Genomic DNA, 27812 nt, shown 5'->3' with positions numbered 1-27812 from the left:
GCCCTCGCCGCTTGGCTGGAGAGGCGCCGCGCCGCGTGACGTCGTCTCTGCGCGCGACGGAGGAGGAAGCCGGCCGGCCGGCAGTTGGGTTGGGGAGGGGAGAGGAGACGAGGGTTCGGAGCGCGGCCGTCGGGCGGGCGAATGGGCAGGATGAGGCCGGCCGCGTTCGGCTTAACCGTCGTCCGGCAGTGAGTACGGCGCCCCTCACGCGGCCGCCTTTTGCCCTTGGTTTGGGTGGGGGAAAGAATACAAAAACATCCCTACTCAAGATTATTCGGAGACTGTTAATGACTCTTGGTTTATACGGATTTACGTATAAGCTAAACAGCTTAGGGCCCCACTCTCTTGCCCCCCCCAAAAAAAAATTAAAGGAAAAAAACAACTGGATGTACATTTCCAAAATATAAGATAAAAAACAAATAAAATAAAACCTACATACAGCAACAGTGTTTTGTGTTGTGTAGGCTCCTATTTTGTTATGTGCAAATGGCTTTAGAAACCTATTAGGTCCATAAATTACCATATAGCATATATTCAACACAAAAAACAGCGAAAATTTGTTGTTGGCAAAGGACAGCTGGACATATAAAGGGCCCCCATTACCTTCAGTAGTTTAGGGCGTCATCAAATCTAAATCTGGCCCTGATTAACGACGACATGACATTTCAAATTTCCAAACCCAAGTGTAAATTTCATTATAGATGTCCTACTGGTTTAAACTCACGTTGTGGATGCCAAGTAATGAAAACAAGAATCTTTTTAATTTCGTTTTAAATAGGATCCTTACTACCTTTAATTAATTAAATTTATTAATTTGCTACCTTTTAATTAATTTATGAACAGGTTTGCAAGCTGCCTTTAGGGTAACTGGCATACAGTAAAACCCGGTATTAACACACACACACACACACACACACACACACACCATATATTTCTGTACAAGGAAGTCCGATGAGACCTACTCCAGATTTTAATTAAGTTTTAATGGAAACCTAGTATGAGGGTCTATACAAAATCCATAAAAATCCATGGCTTTGCAACAATTGTGTAATGTTTACATACAAATGCTCCACAGAAATACTTGCAGGTTTTCCAAAAATAAAAAATGCAGTCATTGTGATACCTAGGAAAATGTTGGTTTTAGTTGCCTTTAAGCATGGAGGATCGTCATAATAATCTGTTTATTTATATGCCACTTTTCTACAAAATGGTGCCCTAAGTGGCTCACATCATGTAAAATAAACAACTATATAAATAGTAATTCAAGAAACATACTAGAAACAATTAGAAATAATAATATCAATAAATACAAAAAAATCAGACCTTTGTTGGCATCCATCTGTCTTGAGAGACAATGGAGTGTGCTAGCTGCACTAAAGTGACCTCCCCAAGGAAATAATTCATATGCTGCTTTTAGTTCTGTTAAAGAGAGGCAGAATAAATCTAAAAATAGCTTGCAGTATGTTCCTCAGCCGAGGAATGAGCCTGGCTTCCTCCCAGGTTCCTGTTGAAATGTGCATGCAGCAAATTAAGTATTGGCTTGGTTATCAGTCTTTCCTTTCTTTCCTTGCTTCAGGTGGGTTGTCTGCTATTATATGAATGTTCATGCGTTTATAAATTCACCTGTATTCTTTTTTTAAAGTGCTTTGGAGCAGGGGCGTAGGAAGGGGGGAGGATAGGGGCGCTCCGCCCTGGGCAGTGTGATCCCGAGGGTGCCATAATGGCTGCCCCCCCCGCCCCCAGAACGTGTGTCAGCCCTGCCTGCTCTCCGCCCCCGGTGCATGAAGCTCCATCGCTGCTTTGGAGAGTGCATGCATGTACGTGTGTTTGTGTGTTGACTGGTGTCTGGGGTTGGCAATAGATGGTATGCACAGTAGCTTCTGTCACAGTCTGCTGAACCATATTTTTTTCAATTTGACCAGGAAGGAAAATAAACACCTGGATTTTATGGCGAGGCCACTTCCAGCCTCGCTCTACCCCCTCCCTTTCTCTCTACCCTCCTCCTCTGTGTTATGTAAGTTGTCTCCATAAATAATCATTCTTTTTTCTGTTTTGAAAATATTTTGTCTCTTTCAGTGGGGAAACAAGATTCAACAAAGAGAAGATTCTGCAAGGTGTGTGTCTCTTCTGTTGCAGCAAGAGTAATAAGTCATGCTTCATTATAAGTCACAATTGCCTTTAGCTTCACTTCTGCACTCTCATTAAATGCTGAGATATTTTGGCAAATATTTTTGGCTTTGTCTTTTAGTCAAATGATTATTTATGTTTTAAAATAACACCTCAGCCTCTGCCCAGCAGCTCCTAGGGCTGAAAAACTACCAAAGAACTCAAGTAGCATGCAGTACCTTGTCAGGCTGGGTGGGTGGCTGGATCCAGGCAATTCTGACTCCCAAGCCTTTTCAGCTTGGAGAAACCCAGAGGCACCCATTGGTACATAAACTTTCTTAAACACCTGATATATGCCCATAGAAGCTTGCTTCTGTGCGCATAGAGCCCTAATTAGATTGGACATGGTTTTTTGATAAAGCAGGGCAGAAACATTTTTCCATTCAGAGTCCATCGTGTCCTAAGTATCCTAAGTCCATCACCAAGTGGTCTCAGAGATCATTTTTCTGTGTGTCCTGCATTTTTTCAAACATCAGGTGAAGATTTGCAAGATGATTTGTAGTAAATATTGGAGTTGCAGCATAATAATGTATGCAGCAAAAGGGTTAATTCTGTTAATGTTAAAGTCAACCGAAGGGGTAGAAGTGTTGCTTAAAACCAGAGTCGCATGGTGTTTGCTGAGGTAGCACATGCTCTGATTGGCTGTGCAGTTCTGAGGGAGTTTTCTTCTGTATGTTTGGTAGAATGTCTCCCTGCTATGCAAGAAAGATAAAAACTCTTCTGTTCCTTCTCAAATTATACACTGTTTTTGTTTAGTATCCTCAGTAAATTGTTAACAGGATTTATCTTCTCTCTAGAGTCTAGACTCTGTTCACTTTAAGTGCCTTTGCTAACAGGGTTTAGTAATACCTTGAAATCTGGTCATCTTTCTGTGTGACTTCTTTAGGAACAAATTTAATACCTATTGGATATCTCCAGCAGTGTAACTGCTGTGGGTCAGTGGTTAGAGCACAAGAAAGACTAGATTGGGGTGACCCAATTTCAAGTTTTCAAAACCAGAAATTAATAAACTTGTCTTCCTGGGAGAATTGCAGTTCTACCTGGGCAAGCAGAGTGTGAGGCAGATGTGTTCATTTTAAGCAACTGAACCCTTTCAAATTAGCAGAGTAGGCAAAAATTAGTAAGAAATTTTTCCTCTGTGGAATTCAGAAAGGTGGCAGGGGAGGGGGAAGAAGCAGACTTTTATGGAATTTTCAGAAGCATACATGAATTCTACCATGCCATTCATGTATATGGTACTTTTGAGAGAAATGTAGCAAAAACTCAGCTCCAACAAGGTTGCATCTGAGTTTGGAACATGTGAAAGATGAGAGAAAAAGGGATGGGGAAAAGGCAAGGGCTATGGAATGAATCTAGTACAATTTTGATTTCTCTCTCTTCACAAACTAGAGTCAAGCCAAAGATTTCATGGGTGGGGTTTTTGCACATTAAAGGATTCTTAGTACCGTAGTTTCAGTGGAGGGATCTGATACATGCACAAATTGTCTGTATATAAGTTGATGATTGGTAAAACAGGCTTTCCTTAATAATTTGGCCTATTTTTATTTTGACTCCTATAGGCCAAGGTGTAGATGAGCCCCTCTCAGAGACTGGCTTCAGACAAGCCAATGCAGCAGGCCTGTATCTCAGTAATGTAAAATTTACTCATGTCTTCACAAGTGATCTGCTTCGGGCAAAGCAGGTAAGCTTGTATAGGATGCAATTGGGATTGTGCAAGATCAGAAGTTCTGTAATTTCAGTTTAAGTTGTTTTTGTGAGGCATCTAATTCTTTGTGAATATGAGAGATTTTTATTGTCCAAGTGCCTCTCAAATTTATCACAGCAGGCCTCCAGGTACCCTTATCTTCTCCTTCGGTCCAGATGCTACTCACTGACTTGACACTCAGAAAAGATGCAGTGGTGATGGTAGGCACAATATTGTGTTCTCACCTGTGCCTGATCAGATTCACAGTGATCCCAGTGGTCAGTCCCATTGATTTTCCATGGTCTCCACAACATTGATGAGGGCACATGAGAGCAGTTTTATAGTTGGCTCTGCAAAGCAAGACAAAAATCTCTGTAGGAGTGTTGGTGCATAAGCTCTATGGTTTTCATTTCTTTCTACAGCAGAGTTCCTTTTACAGAAAAGCTTTCCTGCATCTTTTACTTCTTTATAGCATCAGCAGCATTCCAGCTATCTCTTAGTGAAATTACCATTACAGGAATAGACACCATTTGGTTCTGTTCCTCAGAGTCTTTATTATTTACAAAACTTTACACTGGTCATTAAGAAAGAAAACAAATAAAGCAACGTAATCTTTTTCTCTTTCTAGCCATCCGGCCAGAGACTCATTCACATACTCATTTACACTGACCCAGACTTAGTTAATTGCATGCCCTGATAAGGACACCTGTTGCTGGGGAAATTTCCCATTGCCCAGCAACTTGTTCAAGACCATAAGCGCCGCAACCCCAGAGTCGTCTGCGACTGGCCCTAATGGTCAGGGGTCCCTTTACCTAGCCCACTTCATAGCAAAAAAGCAGGTTCAATCATATGTGCTGTACCTCTGATGTATTGAGACATCTCCTGGTTCTCATGGAGGGAGGGCTCTGAAGTCCCATGTTGGCATTCTAGAGGAGGTCTCTGCATGAATGTTGAAGTTCCCCAGCACCACAAAAGAGGGAGCCTCCAACACCTTATCAGAGACAGTTGTCACTAGCTTGGTCAGGGTGGCTGTTGGGTTGCATCATGGGCAGTACGCCAGCAGCAACCCTATTCTCTTTCAAGTCATCAAATCATGAATGATTCATGTCTTATTCTAGATGAGCCTGCCATTCCGTAACCACCGCCACCTGATCAGTAAGGGGAGGTTGGCGTACATCCTGAAATTCTGCCAGAGCTAGTTTCAGGTGCTTATGAATCCAGTGTCCCTACTCCCCCTCCCAAATCAACATGTTTATGCAGAAACCTCTGCTGCAGCTTACTTCAGTGTTCAGGGCTGTATGGGAACTCTGCCTGCTTGTTACTTGCAATTTCTACAGTGCCGCCACCACTGCTTTAAAGTATCTGGTTGTGATACTTCAACTGCTTGCACAGTCCGTCTAAGATCTGCTGAAAGCATTACAGCCACCAGTGGCAAAGAAGAAGGGATCATATCTCTCAGTTGGGCACCAGAGCTAACCAAAGCAATGGCTGGTTTTGAGACTCTTAATCTCAAGGTCATGGGGTTTGAGCCCGATGTTCGGCAAAAGCTTCCTCCATTTTAGGAGGTTGGACTAGATGCCTGGATTGAACTTCAAGTTTTTTAGCCCTTTAGCTTTCATAGTGTTTGTGTGTTTTTTAAGCATCACTTGCCTGCTTAATGTTTCAGACAACAGCCGCAATTCTAAAGAAGAGTAAGTTCTGCAAAGAGGTTGCTGTAAAACATGATGCAAGACTCAGAGAGCGGGTAAGAGCAGAAATTATGTCTACTGTTGCATTTCCTTCAGCATTTGTGATTCTGTAACGTACGTCATATTTAGCATCTGAGTCAGAGTCTTGATGCACTGGGCTCCCAATTCATGCATTGGATGTCTTGGTCTCTGTCCATGTCAGAATTCATGTGTGCAAAGTGGCTTTAGATAGGATGAGAATATGTATGGCAGTGTACCAATTATTGGGCGAAGGTTATTTGGAGGTAGTTTTAATAGCCTTTGAATTGTTTTCTGCAACTAAAAAAAACTATGATAAACTAAAAAAAAAATGTGCCATGAAATGTCTTTTATTTCTGTTTATTATTTCTGTTTACTTGTATTTGCCCTAAAGGCCCACCCAAAAAAACAACATAATGCAGGACCTTCCACCTCCCCACAATTAGGCAAGCCACAACCACCAAATTTATTTCAATTAAGTGCCAGAAGTAACCCCCCAATAATGTCAAAATGAAGGAACCTATATGCAATCAGTAATTAGGTAGCCTACCAACACTCCACAGCACAGAGACCACTAAAATCAAACTAAGGACCTTCATGCCCTGGGAAAAGCAAAGGAAGGATGGAAAGAACAAGAAGCATTCAAGAGCAAAAGCCCCCTTGAAAGCAGAAGAGGAGGAAGCTGAGTCACCAAGGGATATGAATTAAGTCTGCTTTTGTCTTCTCTGTTATGCAACAGAGGCCTGATTCATATTTCCCCTGTTGGGCGGCTCTGTTGGCAGTTCCTACATTGCTTACTGCTTCTCTGTTTTTAAGGGGAGCTAGCGGGGCATGCAAAACATGACAGCAGGGGATAGAACCGTTTCCTTTGTGCAGTGATTCCCTAAGTGCCGGTCTCTGCAGGGCAGAACATGATGTGTGTGTGGTTTTTTTTTTTAAATGAAGCCTAGTATATCTTTATGGGCATGGGAAGAACCTGGTAGAAACTGGCATTTACTGGATTTTCAGGCCCACTATATTGGATGCTTGGCCGAAGAGTTTTACTAGCCAGAAGACTTTTATTGTAAACTAGCTGGCCCTGCACGCATTAGTCTGTCAAATGGAGGGTAATAGCCCCCCTTCAGATCCCCCTGAGTCTCAGAGTCCCCCTGTTTTACAGGATCTGGTGGCGGAGGCGGGGTTTGTGGGTGTGGGCTAGACTCCATGGGGAGGGAGGAGGAGGTGGAGGAGGAGCTGTGGGAATAACGCCACTTGAGGGCGCTGTTTTAGTTTGTGGAAAAGCAGGTTTTTACCTGCGCAGGTATGAGATGTGAGCAATCTGAGGTTGTGCAAACACTTGGGTAGTGGCATGGACCGTTCTGTCCAAATTCCAGGACAATCGGTCAAGCAGCTTCGGAGAAAAGTGGAGCCCACAGTTTCACCTTTTTTACATTTTTATATATATAGATCACCTTGGCAGGGCTCTGCTCCCTCCCCATGGGATGCCTTCTAGCATCTTCAACACTTGATTTGCATCACCATCACCTAATACAACCCTATTATTATTTTTTACAGAAATATGGAGTGGCAGAAGGGAGGCCTCTGAGCGATCTCAGGACAATGGCAAAAGCTGCAGGGGAGCAGTGTCCGTCTTTTACACCTCCTGGAGGAGAAACACTTGAAGAAGTAAGTAGTGATTTGTTGTCCATTATACCTGGCTGTCATGCAAAAACTTCTATATCAGTAGCATATATCTTCATACTGCAAGTCCATCCTTTATCTCACTAGAACTGTTATTTAGTGGTATTTGCCAAATGCTGTAGAGTGTTAGTATCTCTGAAGGGTCTCTAGTTGCCATTCAGAGAAGTTGGTCTGGTTCAGAAATGTACTTAGCCCCAAAGAATGTGGCATAAGTATAACATGTACCAAAATGCTTAGGAAGATGAGCTCTATCATATACAGAAAGTTACCCCACAAAGTCCCTTTTATGGTTTGTGTGTGTGTTTTTCACTCTTTTGTACGCAAGTCAATACAGTAGTATCTTGGAAGTCGAACAGAATCTGTTTCAGAAGTCCATTTGACTTCCAAAACGTTCAGAAACCAAAGCGTGGCTTCTGATTGGCTGCAGGAAGTAACCGCAGAGCAATGCAACATGTGCCACAGCTAGAAAGCAAATTAAGATTGCATGTGGCTGGCACTGTGTGTTGCAGCGCAACCAGCCACCCTGAAAGAAAAGTTTGTTTTTTAAGTTAACTTTTTAAAATATGGAAGGAGGGACAGGTGATACAGGGCCTGGCACAAAAGAAGCAAACAATGCCCCTTAATAGGGTAAAGCTTTTTTGAAATAATTTGCAATCACTTTACTCTGTCCTTCCCCCTTGCTTTAGGTAAAAGCACGTGGCGAGGATTTTTTTGAACACCTTTGCTGTCTTGTTGCCCAAGAAGTATGTCCAGAAAATAAAGCTGAGACAGAAGGAAGTAGCACAGAGATGGCAGGCGGAAGTTCTACCAGCTCATTGACCAACCACCGCAGCAGACTGGAATTTAATTCGGACAGAGGTTCTGAAATACTGGATGCCAATATACTGGTTGTGAGTCATGGGGCATTTATGAGAAGCTGGGTGGGCTATTTCATTTCAGACCTGGCGTGCACTTTACCAGCCACTTTGTCAAAGACTGAGCTGTCTTCTGTGAGTCCCAATACTGGAATTAGTCAGTTCAATATAAAACTAGAGATGAGAGAGGACAGTAAACCTAAAATCCACTGCGTCTTTCTTAATAGAGATGATCATTTAGGTGAGAAGATGATGGCTGGAAACATGGAGCTCTGAAACATTTAAAGCACAAAGTTTATGTATGCAGTCTGTAAAAGCATATTTTCTTTGAAAGTATTTTAGTGGACTAGCCTGTTGGAGGAAGGCAAAGGTCTTCTTACTCAGCAGGAAAAAAATGGAGTTGATTCAGTTTGGAAAGTTTGTAGCAACTGCTTATTGGTAGCATGCCATACAGCCCAGTATTGCATAAATGGAAAGCGGCACTTGTTTACTCATATACACGGCTGAAATTACGTACCTTAACTTTTTAGCAAGTGCTGTAGTATTAACTGAAAACGTTCTATTTGTGCACAGAGAACTCTATACGGTTACCCCATGTATTTACCGGAGGATTATTTGTCAGTGGTGATGCTTCTGCAAAGCAAGATTTCACCCTCTGGAGCCATTTAGACCCCATTCTAAACCTGGCTGCTTGCTTCAATATGCATGAAGGAGCATGAGCAAACATGGAGCTGTGGCCTCGTATTTCCTCCCAACACCCTGCCCTTATTTCTGCTGCATGAAGACTTAAAATGGCTAAACCTGGATACGTGTGGTTCACAGCAACTTGTTCCCTGTAGCGCTCAGGTGCGTAGCCCAGTTCTACAGAGAGCCTTGCCATTCTGATGCCCTTGAACATGCATTTTTCCTCCGTTGTGTGAACATTTAATTTGTACAAATTAACAAGTTAAATGATTGGATTTCATTTTATTTTGTACTAACTCACTTTAAGACATTCACACCCTGGCCTTTTGTCAAAAAGGCTCTCAGAATGGCAAAAGGTCAGTATTGAGTCAGTCCCTGTCTTCAGGCTCAGAATCTAAAAAGACATGATACATGAGGAAAAAGTAAGGGGAGGGAAGAGGGGAAAAGAAAGCTCCAGCACAAGTTCCTCTTGTCTGGAAGAACAGCAACTCCTGCCCAGTGTCGGAGATGTTCTGGTTGCCTTGCCTTTGATAAAGAGCAACTCACTCCCCCACCCCAAATTGCTTTCTTCCGGGATCAGATCCAGGAGCAGAGTTGGTGACAATGCATAGTGTCCTCATGTGTTTTTGGAATCTGAGGGTTATGTAATGTGATCTTGACACGCTGCTTGTCACAACTAACATCAGATGAAGTCGCAGGCTGCAGAGATTAGGTGGGTGTCTTGTATGCAAAGGGTTAACTGGAGGCCTCTAGGGCCCAAGAGCAAAAGAGCGTTAGTGCACTTTTTGAAAACAGACCAGTGCCACACCCAATCCACTGCAAGTGCTTCACTTCCCCCCCCCCCCAAATTTAGTGTCCCAGGACCAGTCATAGTTCACTCTGGGTGCTTCCAACCAGTCACTGCAGCCTCCGAAGTGCTTTTCTGAGACAGAGAAGCTGGGAGCAGTTTAGACAATGCTATCTCAGATACAAGGTGGTAAACAGTGTAAGGAGTAGGTGAGCAGAAAGCAGGTTTGTTGCTTGCTTTGGTTTAAACCAGGGACAGGGAGCCATGAGAAAACCCTTTGGCGGCTGGGCTGGGCAAAAAGGACTTCCTTTCTTTCAGCACAGCACAGAGAAGCTCTAGTGTGCTCTGCCACTGTGCCCCCTATGCCACCTCCTGTCCACCCCACCAGCCCCAATTGACACCAGCCACCTGGGCCTACACACAGTGGAGAGCACAGATCCTCTTTCCACTCCAAGCAGTTGTCTTGGATAGTTCACACCAGTGGACCCAGCAAATTTCCCCCAGTGTTGCATCTTAGTGTGTAGAGCACCTGACACATAATGTTATATCCTTTAGGCCCCTTTTCTCTATTTCTGCTTTCTCAGATGATAGGAAAGGTATTTACATGACTACCTCCTATCAGTGAAGGGGGGCGGGCGGGAGAAGTTTAGTGAAGCACTTCATTGCTCTTCCAGTGGCCCAGATACAAACAGCTAATTTATTAAGCAAAATAAGGTTTGAAATAAGAGTTGCCATCTCCTTTCCCTAAGCAGGTTTCTCCATCCTTTATGGGTTTGCCAACTTCTGCTTGCTACCGCTGCTTTTCTAGCTGTAGCAATGAATGCATTTTTGAAAAAAGATAGAAGAAGTTAGGAATTAGGGTTGCAACTAACCACAGCACATTATACGATACCAAAACATATCAGTGTTGTCTAAATGATGCACCTGTTATGCACTCAGTTGACATGGAAAGTATTTAACACAACATGTTAAACCCAAAGATTTTTGTTAGTTAAATCAAAATAGTGCTGTCCAATTGATTGACAGAAGTCCGTAATGCCTCATTGAGAGAACATCATTCCAACTGCATGGCATGCCCCCACCTCGAAGAGCAAACAAAAATCTGAATTAGGTTTATCTGATTTAAGATTGGCATGTCTCAGATATCCCCTTCCTAGTAAAGGAGCATGCATGTTGCCCTACACTGGGAGATAAAAATCATGCTTCTCATTTTAAGGGAGATGTAGAAATGTTCTCTTTCAGTCGTTTTTGATCTACCCAGTGTGTTTCAGGAGATGTCTATGTTAAATTTCAGCTTGCCGTGTGGGCTGGACATTCTGGTGTACATAGCAGGTCCCCTTCTAGGGAGAGGTCTGAAAAGTGTTCTGCTTCATGTGTACCAAATTTCAGTCCTCCCGCTCATGTGGAAATACCATAATTTCAGTATCTCCATTTGCATGGATGAGACCCACAGAAATAGTAATCAAGTCTAAGGAATTTTACATGCACACTCACTCCCTTTGCACTGCCTTTTTCCTTCCTCTTGCATTTCTCAACTTGCTTACACACACACACTCTTCTAAGTGGGCAGCCCCGTTTTCACACACCATTGTCACCTTCACTCCCTTTCCCCTCCCTCCTCCTTGCTCTCCCTTGCACACAGACCACCTCCAGTTCTGTGCCTCCTCCTCTCCTCTATTCTGCACTCCCCTTGGCGCATGCACTCCAAGCTGATGTATGTTACTGTATCTTTAAGTTGAATAGACTCTTAAGGCTGTCAGCTCAATCAGAGAATGTTAAGTTCAACTGATGAATATTGTACATGTATGGATGTTTGCTTGTTAATAAAGTATCTGTTCTACATTGAATCTGGAACTTCCTGTTGTAGGCGACACACGGTACCAAGAGTGAAAGGCATGGTTGTGGGAAGGTATTATGGAATATTTGAGGGCTCTGCATCCTGTTCAGGGAGGCTTTTAATGTTTAATAGATTATTGTGTTTTATTCTTCTGTTGGAAGCCGCCCAGAGTGGCTGGGGAGACCCGGCCAGATGGGCGGGGTATAAATAATAAATTATTACTATTATTATCCTTTATCTCTCTCATATGATATAGCTGAGCCATGGAGGAGGGAGAACTTTAAAACAGCTCCCCCCCCTTTCAGTGTTTCTCATTTCTCACAGTTCACCCAACAGCAGACATTTGAGTAAAGTGGAGTAGAGAGATCAACCCGTTTTAACAAGGAGAAGTAGCAGAGATGGGTACAACCCAGAAAGTTAATACAACAAAACCCAGCTCCCTTCTCAGGGTCCTCAAACCTTGCTTTAAACTGCCATCGTCCCTTGCTCACTCTACTGAAACCTCTGCCACTGTTTAAGATTGTCACTTTTTTCCTCCCAGTTTTCTCCGTTCCTGCTTATTCAAACCTCTGCTGTTATTTAAAACCGCTATTCCCCTCCCCCCTGGCATCAGTGTCTCTCCCTTCTCATTCCTATGCCATGCCCACTGTTGTGCAGTTTGCATTCTCTTTTACCCCCTTATGTCACCCTGACCATGCAAATCTGGGATTGTGATGCAGTGCCACAAATCTTCCAATCGGGGCTGCCTGATGACAGCATTACATTTTTATGTATATAGGATGGAAAATCATTAGGACTAGTTATAGGCTGCCATTGTAGGATCAATACTAATTCAAGATGGGAAGGCCTGGGGGAAAATGGGGGGGCCGTCCCCCCGTTTTCCCCCAAAGCCATTTTTTCCCGGAAAAATTGAAAAGAAAGCATGTAGAATATTCAAACTATCTCAAACCTGTCCATCCCTGCTATGCTTTGTTTCCCCACCTCTACTTTATAAAGGTTAGGCAGGACTCAGGCTGGATCAGTGCTATAACATGCAGGTATATCTGTTGTAGGGACGCGGGTGGCGCTGTGGGTTAAACCACAGAGCCTAGGGCTTGCTGATCAAAAGGTCGGCGGTTTGAGCTCCCATTGCTCGCTCCCAGCTCCTGCCAACCTAGCAGTTCGAAAGCACCTCAAAGTGCAAGGAGATAAATAGGTACTGCTACAGCGGAAAGGTAAACAGCGTTTCCGTGTGCTGCTCTGGTTTGCCAGAAGCAGCTAAGTCATGCTGGCCACATGATCTGGAAGCTGTACGCTGGCTCCCTCGGCCAATAATGCGAGATGAGCGCCGCAACCCCAGAGTCGGTCACGACTGGACCTAATGGTCAGGGGTCCCTTTACCTTTACATCTGTTGTACTGGGTTGACTCCTGACTAGAGGGAGTCAAACCCAGATCTGTGTCTCATAGAAATTTGGCTTCTTCAGGAGTGATGCATTGCTCCTGTGACTCCAAGCATAGAAAGAGCAGAATTGCCCGTCGCCAGTAACAGCTGGTTGGAAATGGAAGATATCAAGGCTAGTGCGGTACATGATGCAAAGATGTAAAGCACGGGTGTCAAACACAAGGCCCGGGGGTCAAATCCGGCCCACCAGACCTCGTCATGTGGCCCGCCGAGCGCCCCAGCCAGCGGGACCCAGCAGCGGGACCTTGCTGCTGAAGCGCCACGCCGACAAAGCGCCGACAAACAGCTGGGGCGGGGGGGGGTAGAAAGGTGGCCGGAGCAGCGCTGCGTGGAGCACCCCGAGCCACAGCAGGAGAAGGAGGAGGCAGCTTGCCGGGTCAGCGGCCAGCAGCGCCGCACGGAGAGTCCCAAGCCTCTGCTACGCAGCAGTGCTCTGTAGCACTTTGAATCCTCCTCCTCCTGCCACGGCTCGGCGCCTGGAAACGGCTGCTGCTGCTGAAGCACAGACAAAGCACCCAGCAGCGCTGCGTGGAGGAGGAGGAGGATTCAAAGTGCTACAGAGCACTGCTGCGTCCCAGAGGCTCGGGACTCTCCGTACGGCGCTGCCGGGCACCGACCTGGCAAGCCGCCTCCTCCTCCTCCTCTTGCCTCACCTCCTCCTCCTCCTGCCGCGGCTCAGTCTCATGAATGTGAGCTCAGCAGCGGCTCAGCCTCACGAACGTGCAACTCTGAGGCTTTACGCACGTCTCCTAAAATGGACACCCGCTGCCTCATGCTGCACGGGAAATGCTTTTTGCCCCTGGGTCCCTTCGCGCTCTTTTCTGGTGCTGAATCAAGGCGGCGACCCCCCCTTCCCTTTTTTTCTTCCTCTCTCTCGTTCTTATTCTTTCTTTCCCTCTCCTTCCTTCCTTCTTTATCTCTGTCTTCTCTCCCTCTTTCTTTTTCTTTCCTTCTTTATTCCCTTCCTTCTTTCCTACTCTTCTTTCTCTCCCCTCTTTCCTTCCTCTCTCCCTCCTGCTCCCTCTTTTCTTTCTTTCTTTCTTCCTTGCTTCCTTCCTTCCGTCCTTCCCATCTTTCTTCCTCTCCCTCATTCTTATTCTTTCTTTCCCTCTCCTTCCTTCCTTCTTCATCTCTGTCTTCTCTCCCTCTTTCTTTTTCTTTCCTTCTTTATTCACTTCCTTATTTCCTACTCTTCTTTCTCTCCCCTCTTTCCTTCCTTCATCTCTCCCTCCCACTCCCTCTTTTCTTCCTTCCTTCCTCCCTCCCTCCCCTCCCCTCCCTCTCCTCAGAAACATAGGATGCTGCTTTATACTTCTGGCCCTTAAACCCTGGAACCAGGAGAACGGCTCCAGTGAGTCAACCTCAGCCAGTCCCTTTGGTGAAGGGTGGTGGCTCACTGGCAGAACATCTGTCCTGCATGCAGAAGGACCCCAGCATCTCCAGGTACCAGTAGCTCTGCAAAGCTCCTGCATGAAACCTTAGTGAGCCTCCACCACCCAGTGCAGTTACCAAAAATCATTTTTCAATAAATTGTACAATAATTGTACATTTGAATATCTACTTGCCATTATTCTGACTATGTTAGTTATTACTTACATTATTACAAAAAAACAGTAATAATTGAATGCAGTGACAATAATTTATGATAATAAAGAGTGGACACATAGTCCTACAGATACAACCGGCCCTTTGAGGGTGACCAAACTGCTGATGCGGCCCCCGATGAATTTGAGTTTGACACCCCTGATGTAAAGGGTAGCTTCCTTTGTTGCTAGGCTTACAAGGCTGTGTTCATATATATATATATATATATATATACACAGTGGTACCTCGGTTTATGAACACAATTGGTTCCGGAAGTCTGTTCATAAACTGAAGCGTTCATGAACTGAAGCGAACTTTCCCATTGAAAGTAATGGAAAGTGAATTAATCCGTTCCAGACGGTCTGCGGAGTAAGCGTTCATAAACTGAAGCAAACTTTCCCATTGAAAGTAATGGAAAGTGGATTAATCCGTTCCAGACGGGTCCGCGGAGTACTTAAACTGAAGCGTTCATAAACTGAAGCATGGGTGTAATTGGTTCCGGAAGTCTGTTCATAAACTGAAGCGTTCATAAACTGAAGCGAACTTTCCCATTGAAAGTAATGGAAAATGAATTAATCCGTTCCAGATGGGTCCGCGGCGTTCATAAACTGAAAATTCATAAACCGAGGTGTTCATAAACCGAGGTTCCACTGTATATATATATATATATATATATATAAATGTAAAAATCTTGAAAGTGTCGGCCGCACTTTTCTCTGTAACCGCTTGACCGATCGTCCTGAAATTTTGACACAACGATCCAGGCCACTCCCCGAGCGTTGTTGGGGACAAAAATCCCTGACATCTCAAATCTGGGCAGGTAGAAACCTGGTTTTCCACCAAGTCAAACAGCGCCCTCAAGTGGCGTTATACGGAGGAGGGGCAGGATACGTCATGGATCGGGACAGGGTGTAGGGGGGGATCACAGGAAAGAACCACAGCAACGCGTGGCCGGGTCAGCTAGTTACTGTATATATTTCACCACTAAGATACCACTTTACATGATGTACTTTCAATGCTCTAAACAGTATGGTGTGACCGTGACCCCAGGACCTTTCAGTTACTTAATTCCTGTGGTTCAGTTGGATGCCCTGTATCACAGCTTGGGAATCGTTATGTTGGATAGGCTTGGAAAGGGGCGTTTTTAAATCACAGGAGAGAGAGAGAAAAAGCAAGGCATTATTTCTTTCTGAGAAAGTTTATTTGTATTTTCATTACAAATTGGAAATGGTGGGTATACATAATCATTATAAATATTCATAAATACTCTTAAAAGGTGGCGAAGAATTCAAATAAATAAATAAATAAATAGATCAACATAAAACGCATGAACCAAATCTTCTCTATTAGCTGGGAAACAACCAGGGGTTCTTTTTTTCCTTCAACAATTCCCTTGTTGTTTGAGAAAGGGAATATCCAACTATGGAGAAAGCCATTCTACATTTTCCAGTGATGTAAGAGTCCTGTAGTTTTTAATAGTGTGGGAAATAATCATTCATAACAGGGAAAGCGTACCTTGAAACCTCCTCTTTATACAATCTAATAGTGCCAGGCAGGGAGCCAGTCCTGCAGTATAATATCAATGTTTCCTTAGAATTGAGCATCGGGGCCACAATCACGCATACTTCTGTGGGAGTAAATTCCGATGACTACGGTGGGACCTACTTCTGAGTAAATATGACCATGGTTGTCTGGCACCCTTATCCTAAAAACAGGTCAGCAAAATTGTCTCATTATTAATGAGGTCTAGTATCTTGAAGAGTTCACAGCTCAGTGCAAACGAAAAGCCCTTCTGAAAAGCACTCTAGGTTATTACAGTGCACTAAGGAAAAGTGTGAAATCTCTCCAGCATCTTGTAGGCTTATTTTCCCTACTTGCACTTTCAAGAGATTTGAAGAAAGTAAGAGAATCAGCTTGAAGTGTTGAAGCACCCCATGGGAGCCCCCGGGACTCAGCTTTTGCAGAGGTGAACAAAATGTGTACATCAGATGTGGAGGATCTGGGTTTATTTCACTTATATAATGGGTGGCATCCAATTAAGTCATACTCAGCAGTCTGCACGCAGAAATCTGTGGACTTAACTAAAGACTACAGATTTCAGTGTTTCTACTTTGAGCATGACAGTTGGCTATAATTCAAAGAGCAAGGGATATGTCAGCAGATTTTAAAAGGCGGATGAGCATTCAAACATGTAATTTTTAACTTGCAGTCTGAAGTGATACTGTCTCCACTAAGAGCTCCGTCATATAATTCTGCTGATCATGTAGCTTGGCTTGTTTCTTAGAACTCAGCAGGATTATGTAAGTTGAAGGAAAGATGTTCCATTGTGGTAGTATTAACTTGCTATCTCTTTACCCTACGCCAAAGATTCAGAGCTTGAAAGACTACAAAAACATTAGGGCTGAAACAAATGTTTTTGCTTTGTATCTCCCCCCCCCCAATACATACACTGTTGTTGTTGTTTAGTCGTTTAGTCGTGTCCAACTCTTCGTAACCCCATGGACCATAGCACGCCAGGCACTCCTGTCTTGCACTGCCTCCCGCAGTTTGGTCAAACGCATGTTCGTAGCTTCGAGAACACTGTCCAACCATCTCGTCCTCTGTCGTCCCCTTCTCCTAGTGCCCTCAAAGATCCCCCTTCATGGATCAATGCCTTGTCATGGCGAAGGGGCTTGAATAACTCAGAGAAGCTATGAGCTATGCCATGCAGGGCCACCCAAGATGGACAGGTCATAGTGGAGAGTTTTGACTAAACGTGATCCACCTGGAGAAGGAACTGGCAAGCCACTCCAGTATCCCTGCCAAGAAAACTCCATGGACAAAGACAACAATACATACACTAAGTGTTATTAAAACCCCAGGCAGACGTTTGTTTCTCTCTTCCTCATTGTGGCATCCATGATTTATATGGCTTATATATTCGCCCACAGCTTCAGTCAAGAAAAATTTGGTCCTTGCAAACAGAACCAGGCACTTAATTTGCTACGTTTCCTGGTTCCGATTCAGCTGTAGCTGAAGTTGTTCCAAGTTTTGCTCTGTTTCAGATTATAATGGTTTAGTAGCCAATCTGGCACGCTTACACTGCTTCATTTCATGTGGGGATATTCAAATAATCCCTTACATTATGGCAATGGTTTGCACAGGAGAGAAGTATATTCATATTTGTTATACCGTATTCTGCTCTTAATATGAGATGGTTAAACACAGTGGACAATTGATTGTAAACGTTGCAGCATAGTAGAGAAGGAGAGAAGTAAAGGAGGAAAAGTGATGTCTTTTATACAGGATCAGACCATTGGTCCATCTCACCCCATGCTATATCTACCTGTCAGGCAACAACTCTTGGGGATACTGGACATTACAAAATTGTCCCTTCTAAATGCTAGGCATGTGTTTGAGTTATGGCTCCTTCCAATACAAGTTCTTGACATATGAAGCTGCCTTATATTGTCAGACTATGGGTTATTCTGATTCAGTACTGTTTAGCCTAGGACAGGGGTCAGCAAACTTTTTCAGCAGGGGGCCGGTCCACTGTCCTTCAGACCTTGTGGGGGGCCGGACTATATTTTGGAAAAAAATATGAACAAATTCCTATGCCCCACAAATAACCCAGAGATGCATTTTAAATAAAAGCACACATTCTAACCATGTAAAAACACCAGGCAGGCCCCACAAATAACCCAGAGATGCATTTTAAATACAAGGACACACTCTATTCATGTAAAAACATGCTGATTCCTGGACCGTCCGCAGGCCGGATTTAGAAGGCGATTGGGCCACATCCGGCCCCGGGGCCTTAGTTTGGGGGACCCCTGGCCTAGGGGTTCCATATTTCAAAAAGTTAAAACCAGGGCACCCCAAAAGTTGCTGAACTTTTTTTTTAGACAAAAATGCCTAAACATTCCAGAATTTTAAAAATATGTATAAATTATTTCTTAAAACCTTATTCTAAACTGATACTGTGAACTGTATCAGAGTCCTAAAGCATTTTTTCAAATACTTTAAAATAATTGTTCAGATTATTTCCTTGTCAGGACAGAAAGCAGGTTACTGTTACAAATTGGTTCAGGTTTTGATATCAGTTCTAGGGCTTGAAAACCACCTGCTGAATGTTGCGCCGTTGGGGTCTCCATTTTCGGCATTTGAATCAACTACACCATGATATGTGGATGATTGTCCCTTTGGGTCGTCAGAGACGTTTCCAGCTGAGATGATGCTGCCACAGGGATCGACACTCGCATTTCTCGTATGTCTGCTAGGTTTTGGCGTGTTGAATTGGACCAAAGGAATTTCGTTCCTTCTGGCCAAGAATTGGGAGTACGGTGGTGGATTCATACTGGGGAACAGAGGTTGCTTAGCTTTCCCTAGGCTGACGAGATAATTGTACTTGGGAGACTGGTAGACATCGTAGCCATTTTCCAGGGTCCAATGTCTGAAAGTGCAGTCCTCATAATTGAAGAAGTGCTGAAGGAAGGAACAAGAACCGCAATCAGAACAGTATTAAAATTCGAGTTGAAAATGCTACAGATGTTGAATATTGCCCGGGTTTTTGCCACATATTTGGTATGTCTAATTGTCTTTATGATATTTGATTTCAACATTATATATTTTAGCATTTTAATGCCTGTACAGTGGAATTAGCATTGGTACTATTTTATAGATAACAGTGTTACTATTTGACAGATAACAGCTTGTGAGGTGTTCAATACCTTCCAAAACATTCACGTCTAAAACATTTGAAGTCCGAGTTATTAGTCTTTCCCATTGCATAGTCAATGGGTTTTTTTTGTTTTTACTGATTTTTTTCTCCAAGTGATAACCCTTCTACCTCAACCTTTTACCAAAAATAACACAAAATTTAAAAAAATCCAGATTCTGCACCGAAAAATACCACATTCAAAACAAATAATGCCAGGGGTGGAGGCAGGAATCGGAAATCCAAGGAAGCAGGAAAGGGATGAAATCTTTTTTTTTAAGTGTGATAACTAAGCTTTATCAAATGGTTATATGCCCTGTGATAAGCTACCATTTAATAAATGGACACCTGCAGGGTTGGTTTTTTTTTTGCAGTGAATAAAGATATAAGGCAGGGGTGGGGTACCTCCATCATGAGCCAAATGTGGCTTGGCAAGGGTACCAGTTTTGCCCATAGAACTATTCCTTGGAAACAGTGCCCAGCTGCCCTGGCATCTTCTTGCTGGTCCAGTGGGAGTGGGCCTTGTTCCAGGAGCACAGAGTGGTTTGCATTTAAACCACTGCTAAAATGGAAAGGAAAGGCTCCTTTTTAGCAGCAGTTTCAATAAAACATTGACCGGTGGACTGGACCACCCACTTGCTAATTATCCAATGTCATTATGTCATAAGGTGATGGACAGGTGGGTTGTCTTACCCATTTCTTAAAGTTGGCCTGCAGGGGAGGAGACAGATAAAGATGCGCCCCCCTCTTGCCTTCCCCAAAGCTTCTCCATCCCTGATATAAAGCAGCATACTTTGACCCGAAATACTTGTTGAGGAACATGCAGATTGGCAGTTGTTTGAGTGACTGCCAAGATGTGTGCGTATTTGTGGATGGAAGGGAGAGTTCACATCTTCCAGGTTTGGCCACCTGTATTCTTAGGTTAACAGCCTCACAGTTATGTAAAGCCCAGGGTTTCACAATATCAAACCGAAGAGGGCAAATTGTGCAGCCCTCTGGGTTGTCTGTAGCACAGGTGTGGCCTGCTGGTGGTGTCGTGCAGGCAGAAAGAAATGTGGGACATCCTTCATAAGTCATTGTGCAGGGGCCTGAAGGAAAATGATGTCTCAGGCATAAGCAAAAGGGTGAAGGAGAATGGTTTCCTTAGAAGTCCAGCAATACTGGCATATTGCATCTCCAAGTTATAGAATCACACTTTGGCTGTTGTGGCACATGTCACCACTTGAAAGATGCCAGAAAAATTCATATGAGAACTCACCGATCCAAAGATATTGCCATTAATATCCATACAGAGGAAGCGCCCAGTTTTCACACCATTTATCACCACATAGCCTGCACCTTCAGATTTGATCATCAGGGCACCTGAAATTTAAATGGTTAAACATTAGAGGATAATTGAATGCCGTAAACCAGAGATGACCATCTGGTGGCCAAAGGCAAGATCCAGTCCCAAAGTATTAGAGTTATCTGGCTAACCCTACTATTTTTAGTTACAGGTAGGTAGCCGTGTTGGTCTGAGTCGAAGCAAAATAAAAAAAATTCCTTCAGTAGCACCTTAAAGACCAACTAAGTTTTTATTTTGGTATGAGCTTTTGTGTGCATGCACACTTCTTCAGATACACTTGAAACAGAAGTCAGTCCCTTATGTATATACAGAGGGTGGGTGGTGGGTGGGAATGGGTGATGGGCTGGTGGGAGTGGTAAACCTGTAGGTGGCTGTTAACGACTGCTGATGACTGCAATTGGTCCTGCAGTGTGATTCTATAACTTCTGTATATACATAAGGGACTGACTTCTCTTTCAAGTGTATCTGAAGAAGTGTGCATACCTACTATTTTTAGTTGAGGTATGGGGGAAAAGCTTGCCCACAATTTTAATTGGAACAGGAAAGTTCTAAGAAAAGATAGTGTATTTTGTTATGCTATCACTTCATTTCGAATTTTGTTTACAATATGTATGTGACATGAAGGCTGGCAACATCAATATCTATGTGACATGAAGGCTGCCATGTGGGAATTGCTTGCAGATGACCGCAGTGCTTGGAGACATGCATTCAGGTCATTCATCCACAGCAGTGACCAGAGGAGAAATGACCACTGGGAAGAGCTCAGAGAGAATAAGAGCCATGGTGCATCTGCAGCAGCACAGCCAGGCACCTTCCTCTGCCCTGGCTGCAACAAAACATGTCTCTCCTACATCCCATCTCTACAACCACAGCAGGCACTGTAACCCGCCAACAGTTTGACCTCGCTTCCGGAGGCACACTCCTCCATTGTCTCCTGAGACAGGCGGGTGCCAACCTGTCAACTTGGTTATGGACTCAGAGCACTCAGTATGTACTCCCAAATCAGCATCCAGCTCTAGACCATCTGAAGAACAGAACAGCCCCCAAGGCTATAGGACAGCAATGGGGAGCTTCTGCACCTCCACCCTAAATTTGGCCCATAAGGACATTTTGAGCCAACCAAACCTATTGCCAGTCTAGATCTCTTAAGTGCTAAGCAATTCACACCAATGACATCTCAACAAAACATTCCCCATAATAGGGTCGATGATATATGTTGTGAACTGCCCTGTGATCTTCAGATGAAAGGCGGTATATAAATTGAATGAATGAATGAATGAATGAAAAAAGGGCCCACAAAGGGCAGCCTTTCCCACCTGAGAAGAAATAAAGCACTCAGCCTGCTTTTAAGGGTCTGTTTGGCATTTATGTTGCTTTTAGTACAGTGGTACCTTGGTTGTCGAACTTAATCTGTTCTGGGAGTCAGTCTGACTCCCAGAACTGTTAGAAAACGGCTTCCAATTGGCTGCAGGAGCTTCGGCTTCCAAAAAACGTTTGAAAACCGGAACACTTCCGAGTTTGCGACGTTCGGGAGCTGATTTGTTTGGGAGCCAAGCTGTTCAACACGCAAAGTACCATTGTATTGCATTCTTGGGTTGTGTATCTTGCAATATTTACAAGAAAGTGTGTTTTAGATATACTTTGACAAAATAAATAAATAAGGAAGAACATGGAAGGTTCAGATCAGATAGCTGATAGCCATACTCAGGTTGAACATCTACTCATTTCATGCAGGTCCCCTGCAGTATGAGAAATGCCCCAACAGCCCCCCCCTGCAGTCACAGATCTCTGTTGCCTTGTCTTGTTATGCCCTTAAATACCCTTCTATTGGAATAAACAGGCAGTGTTGTCTGCATTAACTCAAAGCTACTTGCTTTGCAAGCTTTTTTCTTTTATAAGCCTCCCATATACAGTGGTACCTCTACTTACGAATTTAATGTGTTCCGAACACACATTCGTAAGTCGAAAGAATTCGCAAGTCGAATCCCATAGGAATGCATTGGGAGAAAAAAACCGTAAGTCGAAGCAACCCTATCTAAAAATTCGTAAGTAGAAAAAAATCCTATCTAAACCGCATCCAAGATGGCGGACGGAGCTCCATTCGTAAGTAGAAACATTCGTAAGTAGAGTTATTCGTAAGCAGAGGTACCACTGTAAATTTTTTAGAAATGGGCATGATTCAGCCAACCTCCTTTGGTGTCATTCGCTTCAGGGAGCAATGAGGGCTCCGGCACCACCTCTTGCTCTTCTGGAGACGATGGGTCTCCGCTGACGACAAAGTCTAAGGAAGTGTGTTAGCTGCCTGGTGAGAGGGGAGTGCTGAGGAGAGCAGCCACTTTTGTGGGAGCTTAGATGAGCCAGGGCCGTCTCAAGTGTATCCAGCGCCATGGTGCAAAGCTCCTTCCGGTGCCCCCCCCCGTTTCCCAGTGTTGTCAGCCTTTTTTTAGGGAGGACATCGCTGCCAGCAGGGCTGGAGGGCGGCTCCTCCGGCGGGGAAGAGGCGGAGGCTGGACGCAGCGCCTCCTGGCTCAGCTGGCCGCTTTGTGCCACAGTGGCCACGGCAGATGGACGGCAGATGGAGGCTCCGGGCATGGCACTGCTTTGGCGCGGGCGGTATGGTGCGGGCAGCGAGCTGATGCCAAGAGGCGCCACGTCCAGCCTCCACCTCTTCCCTGGCGCCCTGCAGAACTTGGCACCCTGGTGCCCCGCATAACTAGCCTCTATGGGGTAAGATGCCCCTGGATGAGCTGTTCCTGGTTACACACTTGGATAGCTTGAATAAATTGGATGGGTAGATTCATGTTGCCACTGGTGTGCCAGCTTGGTTGTAACTACAGTGGTACCTCGGGTTACAAACACTTCAGGTTACAAATGCTTCAGGTTACAAACTCCACTAACCCAGAAATAGTACCTCAGGTTAAGAACTTTGCTTCAAGATGAGAACAGAAATTGTGCTCCGGCGGCACGACGGCAGCAGGAGACCCTATTAGCTAAAGTGGTGCTTCAGGTTAAGAACAGTTTCAGGTTAAGAACGGACCTCTGGAACAAATTACGTTCTTAACCAGAGGTACCACTGTATTGTATTTTGATGACTGGGAAGCTGTTTGGTAGAGCAGTAGACTCTTAATCTCAGGGTCGTGGGTATGAGCCCCACGTTGGGCAAGAAGATTCCTGCATTGCAGGGGGTTGGACTAGATGACCCTCGTGGTCCCTCCCAACTCTACAATTCTATGATTCTAAGCCTCCCATATAGCATACAAGTGCATTCACTTATCCAAAGATAAGTATGAACGTACATATCGAACGAAGGAATACTAAGGCAAAAGCACCTGGCCGATGAAAAACTATTCACCTGCTCCGGCAAGCAGTTCATTGATCTTAAAGAGGCATCACGCCACATCTCCCTTTTTGCTAGATCCCATGGAAAAGCAAAGAATCAACCAACCATTTATTTGTATGCCGCCTTTCCGGAGTTCAAACCATGCTCAAGGCGGCTTACAACACACACAAAATTACGTAACTATAAATGTAACAGAACATCAAGTACACAGCCGAACTGAAATTTTTTCACATAAATCGTAAGATCCAAAATAAAGATATAAAAAAATTAACATCAACAGCTCCCACCCCCAACAAAAAACCCTAGTCTGTGTGTGCGCATATGCATGCTTCCTTGCAAGATTTGGTGGCCCCTGCCTGCTTGAAGTGGTAAAACCATTCTTCAAGAAGCCCTCCCTGGATTTGGAAAATCTAAGTAACTACTGGCCAGTTGCCAATATCCCCTTCTTGGGCAAGGTTTCTGAGTGGGTGGTTGTGGACCTGATCCAGATATCTTACAAGAAACTGGTCTTCTAGATCCATTTCAATTGGGGTTTAGGTCTGTGCTTTGGCAGATTGAGATTGAATCCTGACAAGACAGAGGTACTGTTTGTGGGAGACAGGAGGCGGGTGGGTGTGGAGGACTCCCTGGTCCTGAATGGGGTAACTGTGCCCCTGAAGGACCAGGTGCGCAGCCTGGGAGTCATTTTGGACTCACAGCTGTCCATGGAGGCACAGGTTAATTCTGTATCCAGGGCAGCTGTTTATCGGCTCCATCTGGTACGCAGGCTGAGTCCCTACCTGCCCACGGACTGTCTCGCCAGAGTGGTGCATGCTCTAGTTATCTCTCGCTTGGACTACTGCAATGCGCTCTAGGTGGGGCTACCTTTGAAGGTGACCCGGAAACTACAACTAACCCAGAATGCGGCAGCTAGACTGGTGACTGGGAGCGGCTGCCGAGACCACATAACACAGGTCCTGAAAGACCTACATTGGCTCCCAGTACATTTCCGAGCACAATTCAAAGTGTTGGTGTTGACCTTTAAAGCCCTAAATGGATCTAGAAAACCAATTTCCTCCGAGGCACCTGGTCTTGAGACAACACGAGAACAGCCCTTTTCTGTAGTGGGTCCCTGCTTGTGGAATGAATATTTCCGCTTACAGAATATAGGTTCAAATTTCCCCTAAAATTTGAAAAATTTAGACATGTCCTCTGTGCAAAGCTATGCTTCAATTTCTCTGCTGTGAAAGCAATGAATAAACCCGATTCTGTATATATTTGAAATTTAAGGCACAATGCAATTGATGTTTATTTTTTGACTGAATCGTGCTTTTAATTAGAGCTCAGTTTCTGGTTTTTGTTAATAGAAGCAAACCATGGGCACGTTCTCTTTCTAATAAGTTTGCCACTTTTATAGAGAGACTGGCCTTTTGAAATATTAAACCTCCATATTAAACATTAGGACTAGAGAGCAGCCCTTTAGGACAGTGACTGAGCTTCATTCATGTTTCTCCATTAATAGTGGACTGGATAATGCAGCTATTACAATAATACTTCTAGGAAGCCACTACCAGCAAATGAAGGCAGCCCATTTCCCCTGCTTATTCCCAGCATTCTTCCTCTGGAGGGGCGGGATGGAGGGGAATGTTGTTTTAGGTCACATTTGTATTGCAAACCTCTGTGATTTGCACCTTACCAAAATACAGTATATGCCAGGGGTCAGCAAACTTTTTCAGCAGGGGGCCGGTCCACTGTCCCTCAGACCTTGTGGGGGGCCGGACTATTTTTTGGGGGGGGGGGAATGAACAAATTCCTGTGCCCCACAAAATAAAAAAATTCCTTCAGTAGCACCTTAAAGACCAACTAAGTTTTTATTTTGGTATGAGCTTTCGTGTGCATGCACACTTCTTCAGATACACTGAAACAGAAGTAACCGTGTATCTGAAGAAGTGTGCATGCACACGAAAGCTCATACCAAAATAAAAACTTAGTTGGTCTTTAAGGTGCTACTGAAGGAATTTTTCTATTTTGTTTCGACTCAGACCAACACGGCTACCTACCTGTAACTAGAACTATGCCCCACAAATAATCCAGAGATGCATTTTAAATAAAAGGACACATTCTACTCATGTAAAAACATGCTGATTCCTGGACCATCCTTGGGCCGGATTTAGAAGGCGATTGGGCCGCATCCAGCCCCCGGACCTTAGTTTGGGGACCCCTGGTATATGCAAACTCAAAGAAATCTGCCCTTCACAATACGCACTTCTCCAAACTTTGCAACACAGTTCTCCAAGCAAGTAAAGTGCATGTTGTCATATGCTTATGTTGGTCATTGATTTATTTCGTAAAGTTTATACACCTTTCGATTGTAAACGAAACAAAGAACAAAACCTCAAAGCAGTTCACAAAACATTAGGGGTTAGTTTCCGCAAGAATGCGTAGATTAATGGGAATAACATACAAAAAATGAATTGTATTAGGCATAATTGCTTGGGGAAATGTGTGGATGGGGAGAAATGTGGATTGAAATGCTGACAAATTTTCACGGGGACTTTTTTATAAAAAAAAAAATGCCAAAAATGTAGTAATGCGGTGAACTGAATTTATTATTGGAAAAATGAGAAACAGAGAGAAACAGCTCCCCCCCTCCCCTCAACCTTTCAGTGGTACTTACTGTAAATGGTTTGGTGAGGGCTTCCATCCACATGGCCATTGGAGTTGATTTGCAGGTGGAAGCTATGTCTTGCTGTGGACGTGTACAGGTGCAGGAGTCGGTCTGTGTTCCCCCAGTTCTGGTTGAGTAGTGGCGAGGCATTGGGGAAAGCAGTAGCTGCCTTCCAGCCACACGCGGCCAGCAGGATGAACCTCAGGAAGCTGCAGCGAGTGACCTGGCACATGGCTATTCTTTCTTAGTGGCTGCAGCAGGACCTGAAACTTGATCCTTTAATCTGTTCCTCCCTCTCCTTTTGGAGTGAATCCTCAGATAGGCTCCCTACAATTTCTGCAGCAGCTTTATAAAGGGCAGCTGAGTGACACGGGATCCCTTTTGTTTTGTAATAGCAATATTTTGGGAGTGTCCTGAGACCTCAACAAATCCAGAAAAAGGAATGCATGTAGGTTTCTTAGGGGAGGTTATGCCGCTTCCAAAGTAAGCTTTTTGGGCACTAATGACATGTTCAAATGTAATCTGAAAAAAGCCTCTGACATCACAATGCTTCCCACTGATGGGATCAACCCGTTCCTTCCTAATGGAAGGATATTTTCATTTCTCCCCCACCTTTCCGTGCAGCTGATTCTGTAAATATGTGGTGTCAGACACAAAATCTGAATACCTTGTTAGACCCTTTTTGACTCCCCGCCATGGCCCAAGGCACTTTCAGCAAACAGTCATTTGAACCATTTATGAGCTAGGAAGCTGATGTCCTCCAAGGGGCTAGACGTACGGGCGTTGGCCTCTCCTCCCTATATCCTCTAAATCATAGAATCATAGAGTTGGAAGAGACCACAAGGGCCATCCAGTCCAACCCCCTGCCAAGCAGGAAACACCATCAAAGCATATGGCTGTCAAGCCTCTGCTTAAAGACCTCCAAAGAAGGAGACTCCACCACACTTCTTGGCAGCAAATTCCACTGTTGAACAGCTCTTACTGTCAGGAAGTTCTTGCTAATGTTTAGGTGGAATCTTCTTTCTTGTAGTTTGAATCCATTGTTCCGTGTCCGCTTCTCTGGAGCAGCAGAAAACAACCTTTCTCCCTCCTCTATATGACATCCTTTTATATATTTGAACATGGCTATCATATCACCCCTTAACCTTCTCTTCTCCAGGCTAAACATGCCCAGCTCCCTAAGCCGTTCCTCATAAGGCATCGTTTCCAGGCCTTTGATCATTTTGGTTGCCCTCCTCTGAACACGTTCCAGCTTGTCAGTATCCTTCTTGAACTGTGGTGCCCAGAACTGGACACAGTACTCCAGGTGAGGTCTGACCAGAGCAGAATACAGTGGTACTATTACTTCCCTTGATCTAGA

At 44.3% G+C, this 27812-nt stretch overlaps 2 protein-coding genes across 2 annotated transcripts; one reads left to right on the top strand and one right to left on the bottom strand.

The window, feature by feature from the left end:
• Positions 1 to 52: 52 nt before the first annotated feature.
• Positions 53 to 11408, top strand: TIGAR (TP53 induced glycolysis regulatory phosphatase). Its single transcript, XM_035138215.3, has 6 exons — positions 53 to 188; positions 2077 to 2114; positions 3726 to 3847; positions 5517 to 5594; positions 7111 to 7221; positions 7923 to 11408. Exons 1-6 carry the CDS (start codon positions 142 to 144, stop codon positions 8364 to 8366), a joined length of 840 nt encoding a protein of 279 aa, XP_034994106.1. The 5' UTR covers positions 53 to 141; the 3' UTR covers positions 8367 to 11408.
• Positions 11409 to 17678: 6270 nt separating this feature from the next.
• On the bottom strand, positions 17679 to 26758 carry FGF23 (fibroblast growth factor 23). Its single transcript, XM_035138012.3, has 3 exons — positions 26462 to 26758; positions 20379 to 20482; positions 17679 to 18888 (listed from the first exon to the last, which is right to left on the bottom strand). Exons 1-3 carry the CDS (start codon positions 26682 to 26684, stop codon positions 18490 to 18492), a joined length of 726 nt encoding a protein of 241 aa, XP_034993903.3. The 5' UTR covers positions 26685 to 26758; the 3' UTR covers positions 17679 to 18489.
• Positions 26759 to 27812: the final 1054 nt, after the last annotated feature.

Source organism: Zootoca vivipara, chromosome 5, assembly GCF_965207765.1.
Source record: "Zootoca vivipara chromosome 5, rZooViv2.hap1.1, whole genome shotgun sequence".
In the NCBI taxonomy this organism is placed as follows: Eukaryota; Metazoa; Chordata; class Lepidosauria; order Squamata; family Lacertidae; genus Zootoca; species Zootoca vivipara.
This window is presented reverse-complemented; position numbering and strand designations above follow the sequence as displayed.

Excerpts from the sequence above, each read along its gene's own strand:
- TIGAR (XM_035138215.3), top strand. The coding sequence starts at position 142 with ATGGGCAGGATGAGGCCGGCCGCGTTCGGCTTAACCGTCGTCCGGCA. Across the intron at positions 5,595-7,110 it reads ATGCAAGACTCAGAGAGCGG|AAATATGGAGTGGCAGAAGG; the intron begins GTAAGAGCAGAA and ends TATTTTTTACAG. Across the intron at positions 7,222-7,922 it reads GAGGAGAAACACTTGAAGAA|GTAAAAGCACGTGGCGAGGA; the intron begins GTAAGTAGTGAT and ends CCCTTGCTTTAG.
- FGF23 (XM_035138012.3), bottom strand. The coding sequence starts at position 26,684 with ATGTGCCAGGTCACTCGCTGCAGCTTCCTGAGGTTCATCCTGCTGGCC. Across the intron at positions 20,483-26,461 it reads CCCTCACCAAACCATTTACA|GTGCCCTGATGATCAAATCT; the intron begins GTAAGTACCACT and ends TTTAAATTTCAG. Across the intron at positions 18,889-20,378 it reads ATGGCAATATCTTTGGATCG|CACTTCTTCAATTATGAGGA; the intron begins GTGAGTTCTCAT and ends TCCTTCCTTCAG.